This window comes from Polyodon spathula, chromosome 12, assembly GCF_017654505.1.
Source record: "Polyodon spathula isolate WHYD16114869_AA chromosome 12, ASM1765450v1, whole genome shotgun sequence".
NCBI classification, from domain to species: domain Eukaryota; kingdom Metazoa; phylum Chordata; class Actinopteri; order Acipenseriformes; family Polyodontidae; genus Polyodon; species Polyodon spathula.
In genome coordinates, this window is record NC_054545.1 from 12,822,264 (window position 1) to 12,836,896 (window position 14,633).

The window sequence follows — 14,633 nt, forward strand, 5'->3', positions numbered from 1 at the left end:
TTGTCTTAGGGGCTACAGCTTGCAATGCAACTGGAAATCTAGGACTTGTGGTTTTACCTTGGCAACATAAAATAACAGCAAAATGCATTAACAAAGTAACAATCACAAGAAGAAACAGAGGGTTCTGGCATGCAAAAACATAGGCTGGTGTAATTAGGGATTGTATACAGCTGTGTAGGAGGGCAGTGCTGGGGTTAGTGGTGGGACTCTATAAAGGGTTTAACACCGATTTGACTGATTCATTTGAGACTTGGCTGAGAATTTAGGACTTTGTTTCTATTAAAGTGGCAACAACAGATAGGCAACATTAAAAATAAATATATATATACACACACACACACACACACACACACACAAACACACATATACACATTAATGCAGCACATTTCCAAGTTTCCATCAGCGTTGTTTAAATTTTGCACATTGTTTATGTTTTTGCTTTTTTGGAGAAATTATTATTTTATCTTGGCAACAAAAATTGCAATTTTGAGTAACAATAATAAGCAATACTAGTATTAGCAGTTTAACATTATGAATCTTTAGAAAGAAATGTTGCCTTCTTGTAATGATTTGGTGTCTGTATCTAAAACCTTGCCCAGCATCACTTTAGTGTACAGGCTGTGTATGTGCCCTTGTCCTGTAACTTACTGGTAACCACTGTATAAAATACTGAGCTTTCTCACTGTACAACAATGTAACAATTTGTATCTTGTCTAATAAAAATGTTTGTTAAAAAAAAAAAAAAAAAAAGAAAAAAGAAGTATTGGATAGTACAAGTATGTGAGTAATTGACATACTTTATTCCTTTGTGGAGCTATAAATATGACTGGGTATCATGATTAAGTATGTAACCATGACCTACATATAGAGAATACCATAAGAAATGGCAAATGATAATGTTAACTAGACAAATGGCAGCTTACATATGTACAAACAGACGGACAGACAGAAAGACAAACATAGATTGACCTCTTCACTATATCTCATTTGCCAAGCTTACAGTAAATCCTGAATAGTAAAATTATTGTACTGGGTTTCATTTTGTTTTCAGGTGGTTGAGTCGGTCATCCAGACACCTTCTATTTAACAAGTACAGAGATTTAGCAGCGAATAACTTTTACATATTCTGTGGTCCGGAGTGGTTTTTGTTTTATTTTTTTTTAAACCATTTTGGAATCTATTTTGCATTCATTCAAATCCAACAACAGACTGACCAGATGAATTTCAATGTTCCAAATGACACCACGTTACACTGTAACTACATGGTTATGTATGGGCTTGTAATCTTAAATGCTACCAAAATGGACATGTACAGTATGTATGCAGGAATAAACAAGATTTGTTTACTTATCTGCTGTTTTGAGTGGAATTATTATTTCAATACAGACATGGCAATTTGTCCCACAACCATTAGCGATTTGCAGTGTTGACAGAGTTTAATGTACATGTTAACTTTGTTTGAAGAGCATGAAGAAAATAGTGCTGCAGTTCATATTTATAGAACACAATTTATAAAATGTCATGAGAAAACTAAGCAATTTTATAACTACTGCAAGCCCTGTTGTGTGTTATTGCTTACACATAACAACAGTTATTTAACAGACAGGCACACTAATTATAATGTAGTGTGTCATACAATATTTACTGTACAGGGAGAGATTCAAACAGTTACTATCCTGCCAAACACATTCTAAATGTCTTTGTTGTATTAGTCCATACACTTTTTCTAACTGGACATGGTCCAATACTTCAAATCTGAAAACAATAGAATGGCTTCAATAATAAATCAATCAAAACCCTTTATAGAGTCCCATGACTAACCCCAGCACTGCCCTCCTACACAGCTGTATACAATCCCTAATTACACCAGCCTGAACACATTGCACAGCCACAACTAATCTCCTCAAGATGTGGCTGTGCACTTACTGTACACACTGTGTGCTGATTGTCAGGCACCTGGGAGCTTTAACTAGGGAAGCCGGGTACAGTGGGATCAGAAACACAACATGGAAGACATTTGAAATGCAAGCCCATTCAGCACTCATGCCTACTTTGGGAATGCTTTTTAAAATCCTTTTCACAAGTGTATTTTTTTTTTTTTTTTTTTTTTTTGTTCTGCAATGTTACAAGACGTGTGCACACTTATAAATCTTTAAATAAATATTCTTGAGTTGCTTGTTTCAAGCTTTGAAATATTAAAATAGAAAAGTAGCTTTTAAAAAATGTTTTTTTTTTTTTTTTTTTTTTTTTTTTTAATTCATATCCTGAGGTGTCTGCAATAATTCTGAGGGGTTTGGGTTCTGTTGTTCCAATATTGCAATCTCATTTTTTCTCTAAATCTGCCTTCACCTGTTTTTAAAGTTTTCAGCTTTATATTCCATTCAGAGCATTTGACAATGTGTCCCTCCTACTCCCTCTGTTTAGCAGCATTTTACATTATTTTATAACATGACACAATCTCTGACCTCATGTATAGATAAATAATTTGAGCAAAACACAAGGCTGTCTATTCAACATACTGTTTGTACTCGTTAACTTCAGATTTACATGGTCACACAGACATTTCTTAACTATTAATATCGACTAGAAGCAGGCAAGCTGCTAGTCAATCCATCCACCAGTATCACCCCAATATTTACCAAGAAACATAGGAAAACTGATTAATGGCACAGTTTCCTTTTTTTAAACACTGATAAATTCCTAAGGCTTTGTCTGTAACATTAGCAGTTTGTTTTTCGTTTATAAAGAAATGTGCAACCTTGGCACTCAGTTGAATGGTTTGTGAATACAGCCCTTCTGTGGTACTAATTGGCCTTGAGTTTTCAGGCTGATAAGGCTGAGGACCAATATGTATAAGTGGCTTAACCCAACTGTCATGGAGATCAGGGATCCAATTACAGCATTCTCAATATGATAACCAGGTCACTAATGAAGATGCCTCCATTTTCCATTATCTTGCAGAGTTTTTTTTTATTTTTTTTATTAATGTTCATGTGTCAAAAAAAAACATTTAGCATACTGCACATTTCTGTCTGTAAACTCAATGAAAAACAATAAAAAAAGATAGACAGAGATTCAAAGAGGACAATTTATTATTAATCTATTTGATCGTTCGTCTGCCTCCAAATCTCTACCCACTGGCAAGGTTACCTTACAGTCTCACATCTGCAACTACAGTATAGAAGTCCAGTTTCAGCTCTGCTATACAAGAGAATCAATGTCAAACACAAAACTTAAACAAATGTTTCACCAACGCCTTCAATGCTATATTTTGACACTTACGTTTTACTTTAAAAGATACAATGTCCAAATGGAAACTTTGTTTGAAGCATATACCACACTAACACTGTAGGCTTCATACTAACATTCACTGGTCTCCAACAGTATTTACATTTAGATGGAATTTCATTTGTTCAACATAGATTATAACCCATAACAAAGCAATTCATCTCAAAAAGTAAGCTTGTTGTTTGTTGCCCGTTCTATAAAAAATGTTAACACTCATGCTTCTTTAACTTGTGCTTTGCATCTGCTTTGAGTTCCTTTTGAATATGGGAAAAGGACTGGGAAGCAGTAAAAAGCATTCTCATGGGAAATGCATTCTGCACCCCTGCAACAGCTCGAGCACATCTTCAAAACTGAAGGGCGTAACTGTGGGATTATCTAAGAAAATTCCTGTATCATGAAAAAAGATATAATAATTATCTTTGAAAAGTATAGGTAAACTAACACCAAATATGTATATCAGGACTTACTAATATTCCAAATATTAGCAATCCCAACATTAAAGGGGTTAAACTAAAACATGACACAACCTGTTATCTCAGTTTAGAATCACATTTCAGAATTTCCCAACACACTGACACCAGTTAATCCAACACTGTATCAACATACACCAAGAGTGAAAGTCCCTAACTGGGACTTTGGTCATGCTCTGAAACACAGACCGGGTGTGGAAATGTGTACCACAGATCAGAACTGCATGCCCCTATGATAATTCAAGTCTGCAATATGTTATAGAACAACTGATATAATGACTCTTTAACTTTTTAGTTTAGCTGTTGGAGAACATGCTTGACTGACTGTAGGTTTCATCTCTGAAAGCGTGGGATATAAACCATGGGAAAAGATGGGAAAACTGTCAAATTGATGCGCACATTTACTGTGATAGACTTATAAGGGAGCTAACATCAACATTTCTTTCAGCATTACTGGGTGTTTAATAGCTATGGATACAATGCAACACATGCATTTGACTGCAGGTGTACAGCACTTAATTATATAAGAAGAAATCCTGAATATCAAGTAAATATGCCAACAATGTACACTTACTACTAAGACCTGGTCTCAATATTTTAAAATTTTTACAAGTTTAAACAAATCTATTTACAGCCCAACTGGGTACGTAGCTGGTATATAAAAATTAACAGCAATTGGATGAGTGTTTTCTTGAACCAGTATGGCCAACTGAAAAACATCACTATCAATTTCCAACAGAGCTTACAATGGGATACATACAGAGCTGTAGGCAAAACAGACAAGGTTTAAATGGATCACAGGCTGTCAGGTGCAAAAAAAATTCTAAAACTCCTATTCTGTTGTTAGCATGTCATGAGGTAACTGCCTGAGCTTTTTTTTTTCTTTTTAATCACCAGTTGCCTGCAGTTGTGTTTTATGTGTATGTCTCCAATAATCTTTATTAAACACAAGCAAAGCAGAAGCGTTGTCAATTGCAGCGTATCAGTGATTTAGTCCACATTAAGTGGACTAAAATGTGGACTAGAAAATCCTGCAGATATCTGTACTAACTTAATCTTGATTACAGCGTACCAAACAAATGAGCTCTGTAATTGGTTTGACTGATGGAACAAGTTAGACCGAAAATGGGGACTATCATACAGCTACGGACAAAAGTTTTGCATCACCCTATATAATTAACACATTTTACTTTATAAACTCGAATGAAACGTGTTAAATAATGTTATATTAATATATTAAACTACATACCACGTTGTAGTTTTTCATATACTTAAAAAAAAAAGAACTGACAAAGCGGGATCTTGTTTGGTCTGATTTAGCAGATGATCTACCTGTAATGATTAACTTTTTTTTTTTTGACACTCCGCTAACGTGAGTAATGTAATTATCTTCCCATCTTTTACGTGTTGTATGATACCAAAGGATACTTGACAAGTGCAGTTAGTTAATCAGAAAAGATATACCGTGCCGTGAGGAGTATTTCCAGCAATGTATAATTTTCAACAAAATGTACATGCTTGACTTTTACTCTCTACACTGTGTAAACTGTAAGGGTTCCACAAAACACAGTACGCACACTTCAATGAACACACAAAACATTACTTAAACTAGTACATCCCCTCTGTCAAAATACTGTAATATAATAATGTAACCACAACCCAGGAACTAAAGTTTAGCGGAACCAAATTTGAAAGCTACTAGTGCTTACGAAGACTCCATTTCGAAACGTGATTCATCCGGGTTGATGTCAAACTGCATACATTCTTGTTACATGCAAAACAGTTTTTTGTTGTTGTTGTTGCTGCGTTGTAGACAAAATATACTGTCTCCTATTTGACCGAAGGCCAACGTAATAGAAAACGTGATGCAAACCACTACACAATAGAAATGACAAACAAGAACTCAAAATTGTTATTAAAGTGTTGACTTACCAGCGGAACCGCCGGCCATAATTTGGTGAGACGCTTCTCTTAATAGACCGTGTTGTTGTTTTGCCGACATTTCGGGACCTGTTGAAACCAAAAAGCAGGAAAACAAGAGAATGAATGCAAGGTATCTAAAAACAATAAATCGGAGGTGCTGACATTTCTACCATAATATTAATAACAACAACAACAATAATAATAATACATCATAATAATAATTAACGTGTGTGTGCCAAGGGAAGTAGCGTTACCCTAGGAGCACAGAGATATATGGGTTATTGACTTGCTTCCAGCAGTTCAATATTAATTTCCAGTTTACCTTTGAAACTCAACTGCACTTAGTTCATTGGGGACTTTGAGTTAAGTTCTTAGTTTGCTTTGCTAAGTTGAATTTTACGACCAGGCCGGAGAGTTGGTGAGAGACGAAGAAAACACCTATCCCACTTTCCAACGAGCAATAACCCTTAGAGCAGTGGTTACATAATTATAACCCGCTGTCAAAGAATAGTACCACCCCCAAGGAGGAATGTCATGCATGAATGGATATGGGTTTTTTGTGTCAAAGTATTAAATTCCTACAGTTTCTGAGCAAACCTGCCCATTGTCGGTGGCCCTTACCTGTATTATGTTTTAAAATGTAAACTAAAACATTAAAAAAGAAACATTACTGTTGGGGGATCTTTAAGACGTTGAATCATGTATATGTTCATGATGCATTAAAATGTTAATTACTGCAAGTGAAAATCAATGTAAAAATGTAAAGTAAATACATACAAAAGTAAAATACTGTAAGGATGACTATAATAACAGTGACATGATAAGGCAAAAGTAAAACATCTAAGAAAATGTAATTTGAAGTTTGTATTATTTTAATGGGTGCCTGCTACTGTAACACTGAGAAATTAGGTCAAGAATGACATTAAAAGTAAGATACTAATGGCTGTTGAGGTGAAATGGTGAACATTGATTTGAACAAACAATAGCTCTAAATAGCTGCCTATTGCAATATGTGTTCTTCATTACACAATTTCACTGTTAAAAATCATTCACTACAATGGGGACTTCGATTTTTTTTTTTAAATTATTATAATTATTTTATTTATTTTAAACATGGAATAAGGTGGGATTAACAGGCATTGATTTTGACTACCACCAGAATAAGAAGTTGTCGCCATCAATAAATGTATTTTATAACCACTTTTGCAGTGATACTTTATGGAAGAGTCAATAAGGACCCAGTTGCAGTGGAGTAGCCAGGATTTTGTTTTGGGGATGGATGGAGATTTTTTTTGATGGTCAGTAACGCTTGCGTAGCAAGGATTTCGTTCCAGGGAGGGGGAGGGGGTGCTAGTGGTGACCTGGATTATGTTTTAGCAGGGTGGGTAATGGAGTGAGACTTTTCCACATGGCTGATATTTTTTTATTGTCCTGCGTAGTTGGATAATTGATTTTTTTTTTGGGGGGGGGGGGGGGGGGTGTTCTGACCTCTAAAACCATCCCCTTAGCTACTTCATTGCCCAGTTGGAATATCTCACCACCACTTACCCTAGAGGCCGTGGCTCAGTAGTCTTCAGACTTTAGAAGCGGGGCCTGAAAATTCATTTTTTTTGTAGTGATTCAGCGTTTTGTTACTGTGTTTTTTGGCTTTTAGAACATTTATTAAAATATGAACATCAGTGCATTTGCATTATCATAAGTGATAAGAGCAACATTTCTATAGTAGTCGCTTGGTCTTCTGGTTTACAAGTCAGTGAAGAATGAAAGCGTCATGATACAACGTGACAAGTCTATAAGGTTATTGGGGGTATTCCTTAGTGGTTACTGCCTCTAATTCCCTTAGGTAAATTGTGAGGGGTGGAAATCTTAAGCAGACAGATTGGCCCAGTTTTGATTTTGTTCTTTGTGAAATATTAGCAGTTGTGCTGTCTGGGTTCACCTTTTGTATGTACAAATTGCCTTTTTTTTTTTTACTTCCAAATAAGGTTTTATCTGGGTTTGGCTTGACATTATGTGTAAGAAAGTGTAAGTGCATTGCCAGATAGAATGATTTATTTATGATTTTACTCTCCAACTGCTAGACTAATGTAAGAATCACCTGGCAACAAAAGGCGGTCCAGTTAAATACCCAGTGAAAGGGTGTCATATAAATACAGATTAATTTATTATCTGACTTTCATAAAATATATTTCATGCCTTTGCCTGGCGTTAAATACAAACTCCTATTGTATGCTGTCAGATGATTCTTGCAATGATTCTCTTTGGGGGAAATCAACTTGAACTTGGCAGCATGGGATTGCCAGTTTTTTGTTTTCTTTCCCATACTGTTAAGTTTACAGTTTTCTTGGCTAATTTATCACTCTTTTCCATTTCACACCAAAGGGTACATATTTCAATCCCAATAAATTATATTTATTGGATGTCTGGCTTGTGCCCCATTAATTCTATTATTATTATTATTATTATTATTATTATTATTATTATTATTGAAGTGCAGACCAAGGTTTTAAAATGTGTTCTGTAATTTAACGTTGTGTGTAGGGTCTTATTGTATAAGATAGTTGATCTGACTGCTCAACCTGTACTTACATCTCTTGAACAAAAAAAGACACCCTTAGTAATGATGTACAATACATTTTGTCAGCAGTGGCCCATTTTGTTCTGTTAAAAATCCTTTGGTTCTGCCTGTTGAATATGTATATATTTGAAATACAACACTATGGATTAAAATTTGGTGAAGCTTCCTGGTACATAAACACTTCATGTGTTGTAGTTCAAACTCACAACAATGATCTGATAATTGAACTACAATAAAGGTACCAGGATGCTGAATTTTATACTAATGTATTTTAAATTATGCATATCCATAATTAACATAAAGGGTTTAAGGCATTATTTTTGTATAGTTATATATGGTTATTTAACATGTTAAGATTATAGTGAAAAAAATGGATAGCCACCACTCATTTTCTTAGAACTTTCCATACACAATTACTTATTTTTTTGAATCAATATCATATCAATCTTCCTGTTTAAGTGGTGTCTTTTCCATAGAAAATAATAAGGGGTAGAACTATGGTCCTTTCTTAATAAAACCAGGGATTAAGTCATGTATTTCTGGTTAAATGGGATTTACTACTTGTTGTTGGCAAGAAAATGCCATTAAAGCTTTAACCTGTTTAAACTCAGAATATTCAGAGAATGAGTCACACACATTTTTTCCTGCTATTCTACAGAAATTATTTTTTTCTTGATGCAGCAGTTACAGTAAACTGAAGCAGTTTTTCTATGAGAACACATGGTATAATGGTGAGTGTAGTCTGAATGCAGCTTTCTCACTGTGGTGTGATAAAAAAAAAACTATATTCAGCACGATGAAACTTGGACACCCACTATATATCCAATGGCCAGTTTAGTAGGGGAAAGGTGATGCATTGGGCAAATTAATTTAAATGTTGTAGGCATGTATTTGATACACATTTTCAAACATTTTGTTGTTGTTTTTTTTCTTTTTTTGTTTTTTACCATTACAGTTTTGTTTGGAGCAAGTTTCCATTTGTTTTGCTGACAATACTGTGCTGTGTATTGTTAGGTGCTGGCGCTTACCAATATAAAGACACTTCACTTTGGCTGATGTAGCATACATGACAGGTTTACGGCAGACACCTGGAACCGAAGAGCAGCTCCTGAACTCAGTCAAAGCACCTTAACACAGGCTTAATGATTGGAAAAATCATATAAGGTAATGGAACAGTAAAACAGAAAAAGTAATTTAAACCAATTTGAAGCTAATTATTCTTCTCAATAAAAAAAGTAAGGAACCAAAACTTATTTTCAGCACAATGATAACTAAAGAAAATGTTTAAAGCATTAGTTATCACCCCTTCTGAAATGTCATGTTTGATGCCCACTTAGCCCTTGAGGCCTCCATCCAATATTGCACCCACTTTGATCCTGGAGTTAAGGATTTAAGTTGCAGCTTGGTTGTATAAATTATGTGGTAACACTTGTATTATAAATACTATCTTAAAGGACAAAGCATGTGTTAATAATTTTCTTCAGGAGAATTTCCTCAGCAGTAGCAGATCAAAAAAAGCTTTATATTTTACAAGGAAGTTAAACCTGCCCGTTTAAACTGTCCTTGCTGTAATCATTACAGACCCCCAATCAATAGAAAGAAAAAAATAAAAACAAGCCTGTGCTTAAATTTTACAGTTGACCCCATTAAATGCCCGAACACTATATTTTTTTGTTTTGAAGAATGTGGATTTCAACTGCCGACCGTGACATATTTTATGTTTTTATAAGGTTTGTAAAACTGCTGAGGTAACAGAACAATTGTAGGTGCATGTACAGTCGCAGACAAAAGTGTTTGGGCAGTTTAAAAAAAATGATAAAAAACACAAAAAAAGATTTCTATAAATTCTAATTGTTCTATTGAAAGATATAAATTAAAGTAGCAACTCAGCTTTATAATAAAACAGCAAATAATATATAACATGCATAAAATGAAAAATAACATGCAAAAACAAATTTCATACTTTGACAAAAGTATTTAGGCACCCTTACATTACATTGTGTGCCCACCATTTGCTTCCTTTCAGCTTGCAGTCTATTTGAAAACTTTCTAGCATATTTCCGGAGATATTTCATTCTTCAACACATACAGCTTAAAGTTCTGCAATCGACTTTGGTTTCATTTTTGCAACAGCAGCCTTCAACATCTCAATGAGTTTCAAGTCTGGGGACTGAGCTGGCCAATCCATAACTGTAATCTTCCTTTTTTCCAGAAATTACTTTGTAGACCACAGAATGGTTAGGGTCAATATCCTGCTGTAATACAAATTTCTGTCCAGTAAGCCTTCTAGCACTGGGTAACAAATGAGAGTGCAAAATGTGTTGCTATTTTGCAACATTCATTGATCCTTCTACAATACAAAGGTCACCAGTACCTGAGGGAAAAAAAACAAGCCCATGCCATCACACAACCTCTGCCCTGTTTAACACAGAGCATGATGAACTTTTCTTTAAATTCTTTTCTCTTCCTCCAAACATATTGTTGCTTTCTTGGTGAAAAAAAAGTTGTATTTTGGTTTCATCTTATCATAAAAATTGATAGAAATCATCAGGCTTCTTCAAGTTGTCATGTTGTTAAGGTATCATTGAGTTCTTGACCACCATCTCTCAATTCTTGTGTCATATGTTTTACAAATACAAAGATTTTGCAGGGCTGCTCGAACAATTCCTCTTCCAGCTTTTTTAGTAATCTTTCTTGGTCTTCCACAACTGGAGCTATTTAGAGTCGTTCCTGTTCTCTTGTGCTTGTCAACAATAGCCCACACAGTGCTTTTCAGGAGTAATTCTGCCATTTTTCTGGTAGTTTCTCCTTTTTCATTTAGTTGTATCACTACCATTGTGAGATCATTGTTGTACTCTTTAGTTGTAATAATTTTTGTTGCTTTTTTTAAATCACAAATTTCAAATTTATTTTTCAGCACTTGGTAACTATGTATTTATTTGTTCTATAATTATCATCAGGTGTTGGTTTTCAATCATGATAATTGTCAATAATTAGCCATGAATGGGTTTCTTATAAAATATGTCAATTGCCCAAATACATTTGTTAAAGTATGAAATTCATTTTTGCATATTTTTCATTGTATGCATGTTATGTAATATTGTGTTGTTTTATTATAAAGCTGAATCTGTCTCTCATATATATATCTTTCAATAGAAACATTCAAAATTATAGAAATCACTGATTTTTCTATTTTTTTAACTGTTCAAATACTATTGTCTGCAACAGTAAGAGCACTTGCATTAACTTCTTGAATTATTTATTTGAATTTATTCCCCCCCCAATTGGACTAAAAAAATTGTGCTATCTTAGAACTACGGCCTTGAAAACAGTAGGTCGAATACTTCCTTCACAGTACTGAAAAATGGCAGGTGGAGACACCAGTCGTTTCAAAGAGGCCTTCTAGTCTGAGGGATGTGTTAGCCTGGTTTACCTTTGCCAGACCACAATATTGGATAGATATGCACCTGATGAATATCAAAACAAAAAAGAATGTATACACCCATCTGAGACACTTTGCAAACAGCCAGCCTTTGGAAATTGCTGTGGATTGTCTTATGCATCACGTCTGTACAATGGCAAGCTATAAATTAGTCTTTAAAAGTCAAGTATTACAGCATGTAAAATAATTTAGTTTTACAAAAGGCAAACACCAGAACCCACTAGTAAATCAGGGTATTACCCTGGTTGCTAGAATAATACTTCAGCAACTAATTAGTTATGGAAAATGTGTACATCTCTCTTTCATGCACCTGTGTCTGTTTTTCCCCAGGAGAAATTTCAACAGCCTGCTGTTGTCAAGGTTAGCTGCAATATGTGACATTTGCCGCCTTGTGTGCTTTTCCACTGCGTTGTGTGTGAACATGCCTTTGGGACTGTACCTGCATAATACAGTAGGTCCAGCGAGACCGGTTGCAACAGGTCATAGTTTGTCAGTTTATATACACGGTACCTGGGAAACATGATTGATATTAAATGCTTTATACAGTATTTCAGCATTCATATAGTCATCATCATTTAGGGTGTTAGTATGTCAAAATACAAATAATGCAATGTTTCACACTGTACAGTTAAGAGCATTTATTTGTACTAAAGGATTTCTTTCAATGCTTTAATTCTTTCTTTTAAATTAACTTTTTATAATCTACTGTACACACAGTTAATCGACCTGCACCTAAAGTGTATTATACAGCAACACAGAGTATTGTGTATTGCCAAAAAACTTCCATTACATCATTGTGCTTTTGTTTTAAAGTTAAACTCCCTTTTACATAATCACATTAAAGAAAATATGTAACATGTTTAATTTCTACACTGAACAGTTTCTATGGAGGAAACATATGTTTTCATTTTCAGTAGATTAAAGAAAACTGTTTGTTTGCCTTACATTCATGTCCCAGCTGGTTAGTAGGGACAGGAAAGAAAGCAGTGAAGTTTAGTGGTGTGGACAATTTCTTCAGGTGAAGTGAGCATGAAAGTGCAGGACTACCTAAAAGTATGGCATGTAAAGGGCTTTATTTAACATAGTATCACATATTTATTTAATTATTTATTTTAAATAAAAACGTGCGTTTGCTTAACATTTATGACGGCAAGTCCACCAACAGAAAATGCAGCATCTGCCAGGCCATTGGTACAGCCCGTAATGAAACTTACAAATGAATATTAAAAACAGTTATATTTTATAACAAAAAAAAAAGTACAAAAACTAGTAAAAAATACACTACATTTCATATCATAATATTTACTAGATTAAACACAAGCAGAAGGTATAATTTGTAATTGGACCCCTACTGGAATTAGCCATTTTATATAAAAGGTATTACCCAAAAGTCCTGGGAATGCATTCTGCTTTAACCCAACCCCCCCCCCCCCCACCAAAAAAAAATAAGCCAGAAAGCAAATAGTGAACTTTAATTTATTTAAAATCACATTTCAATTTGCATGACCCACATCAATTGAATCCCACACTTGCATACATTACTTTACTGAACAAGATACAGCGTTTTCAGTCACTATTTATTATTAACATTCTAAACTGCTATACAAATCCAGTACCTCCAGGAGTGTCCACAAAAAGCTTAAAAATTCCTTAAAATTATTAAATTAACTACAATATAAACCATGATCTAGGTTTTCTTAAAACAGCACCTCAAAACACACATAAATAAGATTCCTTGCCATTTTACAAAAAAGGCAGTGGTTTGATCCAAACAAGATTCAAGTACTTTTCATAAATAGTATTTAGAAAGCACACACGGTAGCCCTTGGTTGAACAACACAATATTAATTGTATGATGGTCAATGAGGTACGAGAGATATACACACCAAAAGTGATTACTTATTACTTGCAACATACTTATTTTTATAGGAAGCACGTGTGGATATACTGCATCTTGCATGACAGTTCTGTGAATAACGCTTAATAAAAGTATTTTCCAGTTCTTCAGTTCATTAGGGTTAAAATAATTTTGGCCCTTATGGCACAAAGTAAACCTATAGGTCACAAAAGTTCTGCTTCTACTAGGTTTACAGAATACTGCAGTAGATGTTTCTAAAGGACTAGAAGATACTGAAAGCAACAAAATTGACATTTTAACCCTTTGCGGTTCTGTCAGGTCCGACTAAGATTTTCCCTTTCCAGTCTGATGTTGGACCCTGTCCGACATCAAAAAGATGTCAAGCACAGGTCTCTAGTTGTTTTTTCTCTGGGAAAAACAGAGAAAACCTTTTGGAGTGAGACCGATAGGAGCCAAATGAAGCTTGGAGAGAAAAAAAAGGGGTGTATCTGAGCAATACACATAGCCCCTGCACCAGCGAGATAACACAGGCACAAATAAAGGAGACCGCTGCTTCCGCATCCAACGCAGAAAGAATATCACAAACATTTGCAGAGCTTTTTGAGATGTTATAGTAATAAAATAATGACTTTTATCACATCATTGAGGAGATTGGTGATAAAACGAGTGATCAGGAGAGGATTTATCAGTATGCATGACTATGAAGAGGTATGTGCAAAATATAGCAAACAAGGGGTGGGGCTTGGCTGGACTGGACTTGCAGTACTGATGTCCTTTTGCTATGCAAGGGCTTTTAAACCTGTTTTACTCTTGGGGGGGAAAAAAAAAATAACTAAAACAGCGCGTGTGAAAATTAAAATTGTACCTGACACGCTTGACAATCGCCAAATAAGTTAAGCATCAAAATACTTTGTTGATGATATGACATGTCTCTTTCATGTGTTGCAGTGCACATTTGTAAGCTATCCGGGTAATAACACCACCTTAGAAACCCTACCATCAGCAAATCAGTGGATCACAAGGAAGCCAGCCTTTCTGGGACCGTTTGAAGTGGGCATACTGCACAGCAGGTTT

The 14,633-nt window shown here is 34.9% G+C and overlaps 1 protein-coding gene and 1 long non-coding RNA gene across 2 annotated transcripts in view; one reads left to right on the plus strand and one right to left on the minus strand.

The window, feature by feature from the left end:
* The window catches only part of slc25a21 (solute carrier family 25 member 21), a 167,732-nt gene extending 161,395 nt beyond the window's left edge, over positions 1–6,337 (minus strand). Inside the window, exons 1-2 of the mRNA XM_041266095.1 lie at positions 6,004–6,337; positions 5,691–5,768 (exon numbers count right to left, since the gene is read on the minus strand). Coding sequence (XP_041122029.1) covers positions 5,691–5,760 — 70 coding nt within the window. The 5' untranslated portion in view covers positions 5,761–5,768; positions 6,004–6,337. The remainder of the gene's footprint in view (positions 1–5,690; positions 5,769–6,003) is intronic.
* On the plus strand, positions 5,727–13,908 carry LOC121324354. Its single transcript, XR_005951232.1, has 3 exons — positions 5,727–5,811; positions 9,274–9,423; positions 12,032–13,908. It is a non-coding gene; the product is annotated as an uncharacterized LOC121324354 (long non-coding RNA).
* Positions 13,909–14,633: the final 725 nt, after the last annotated feature.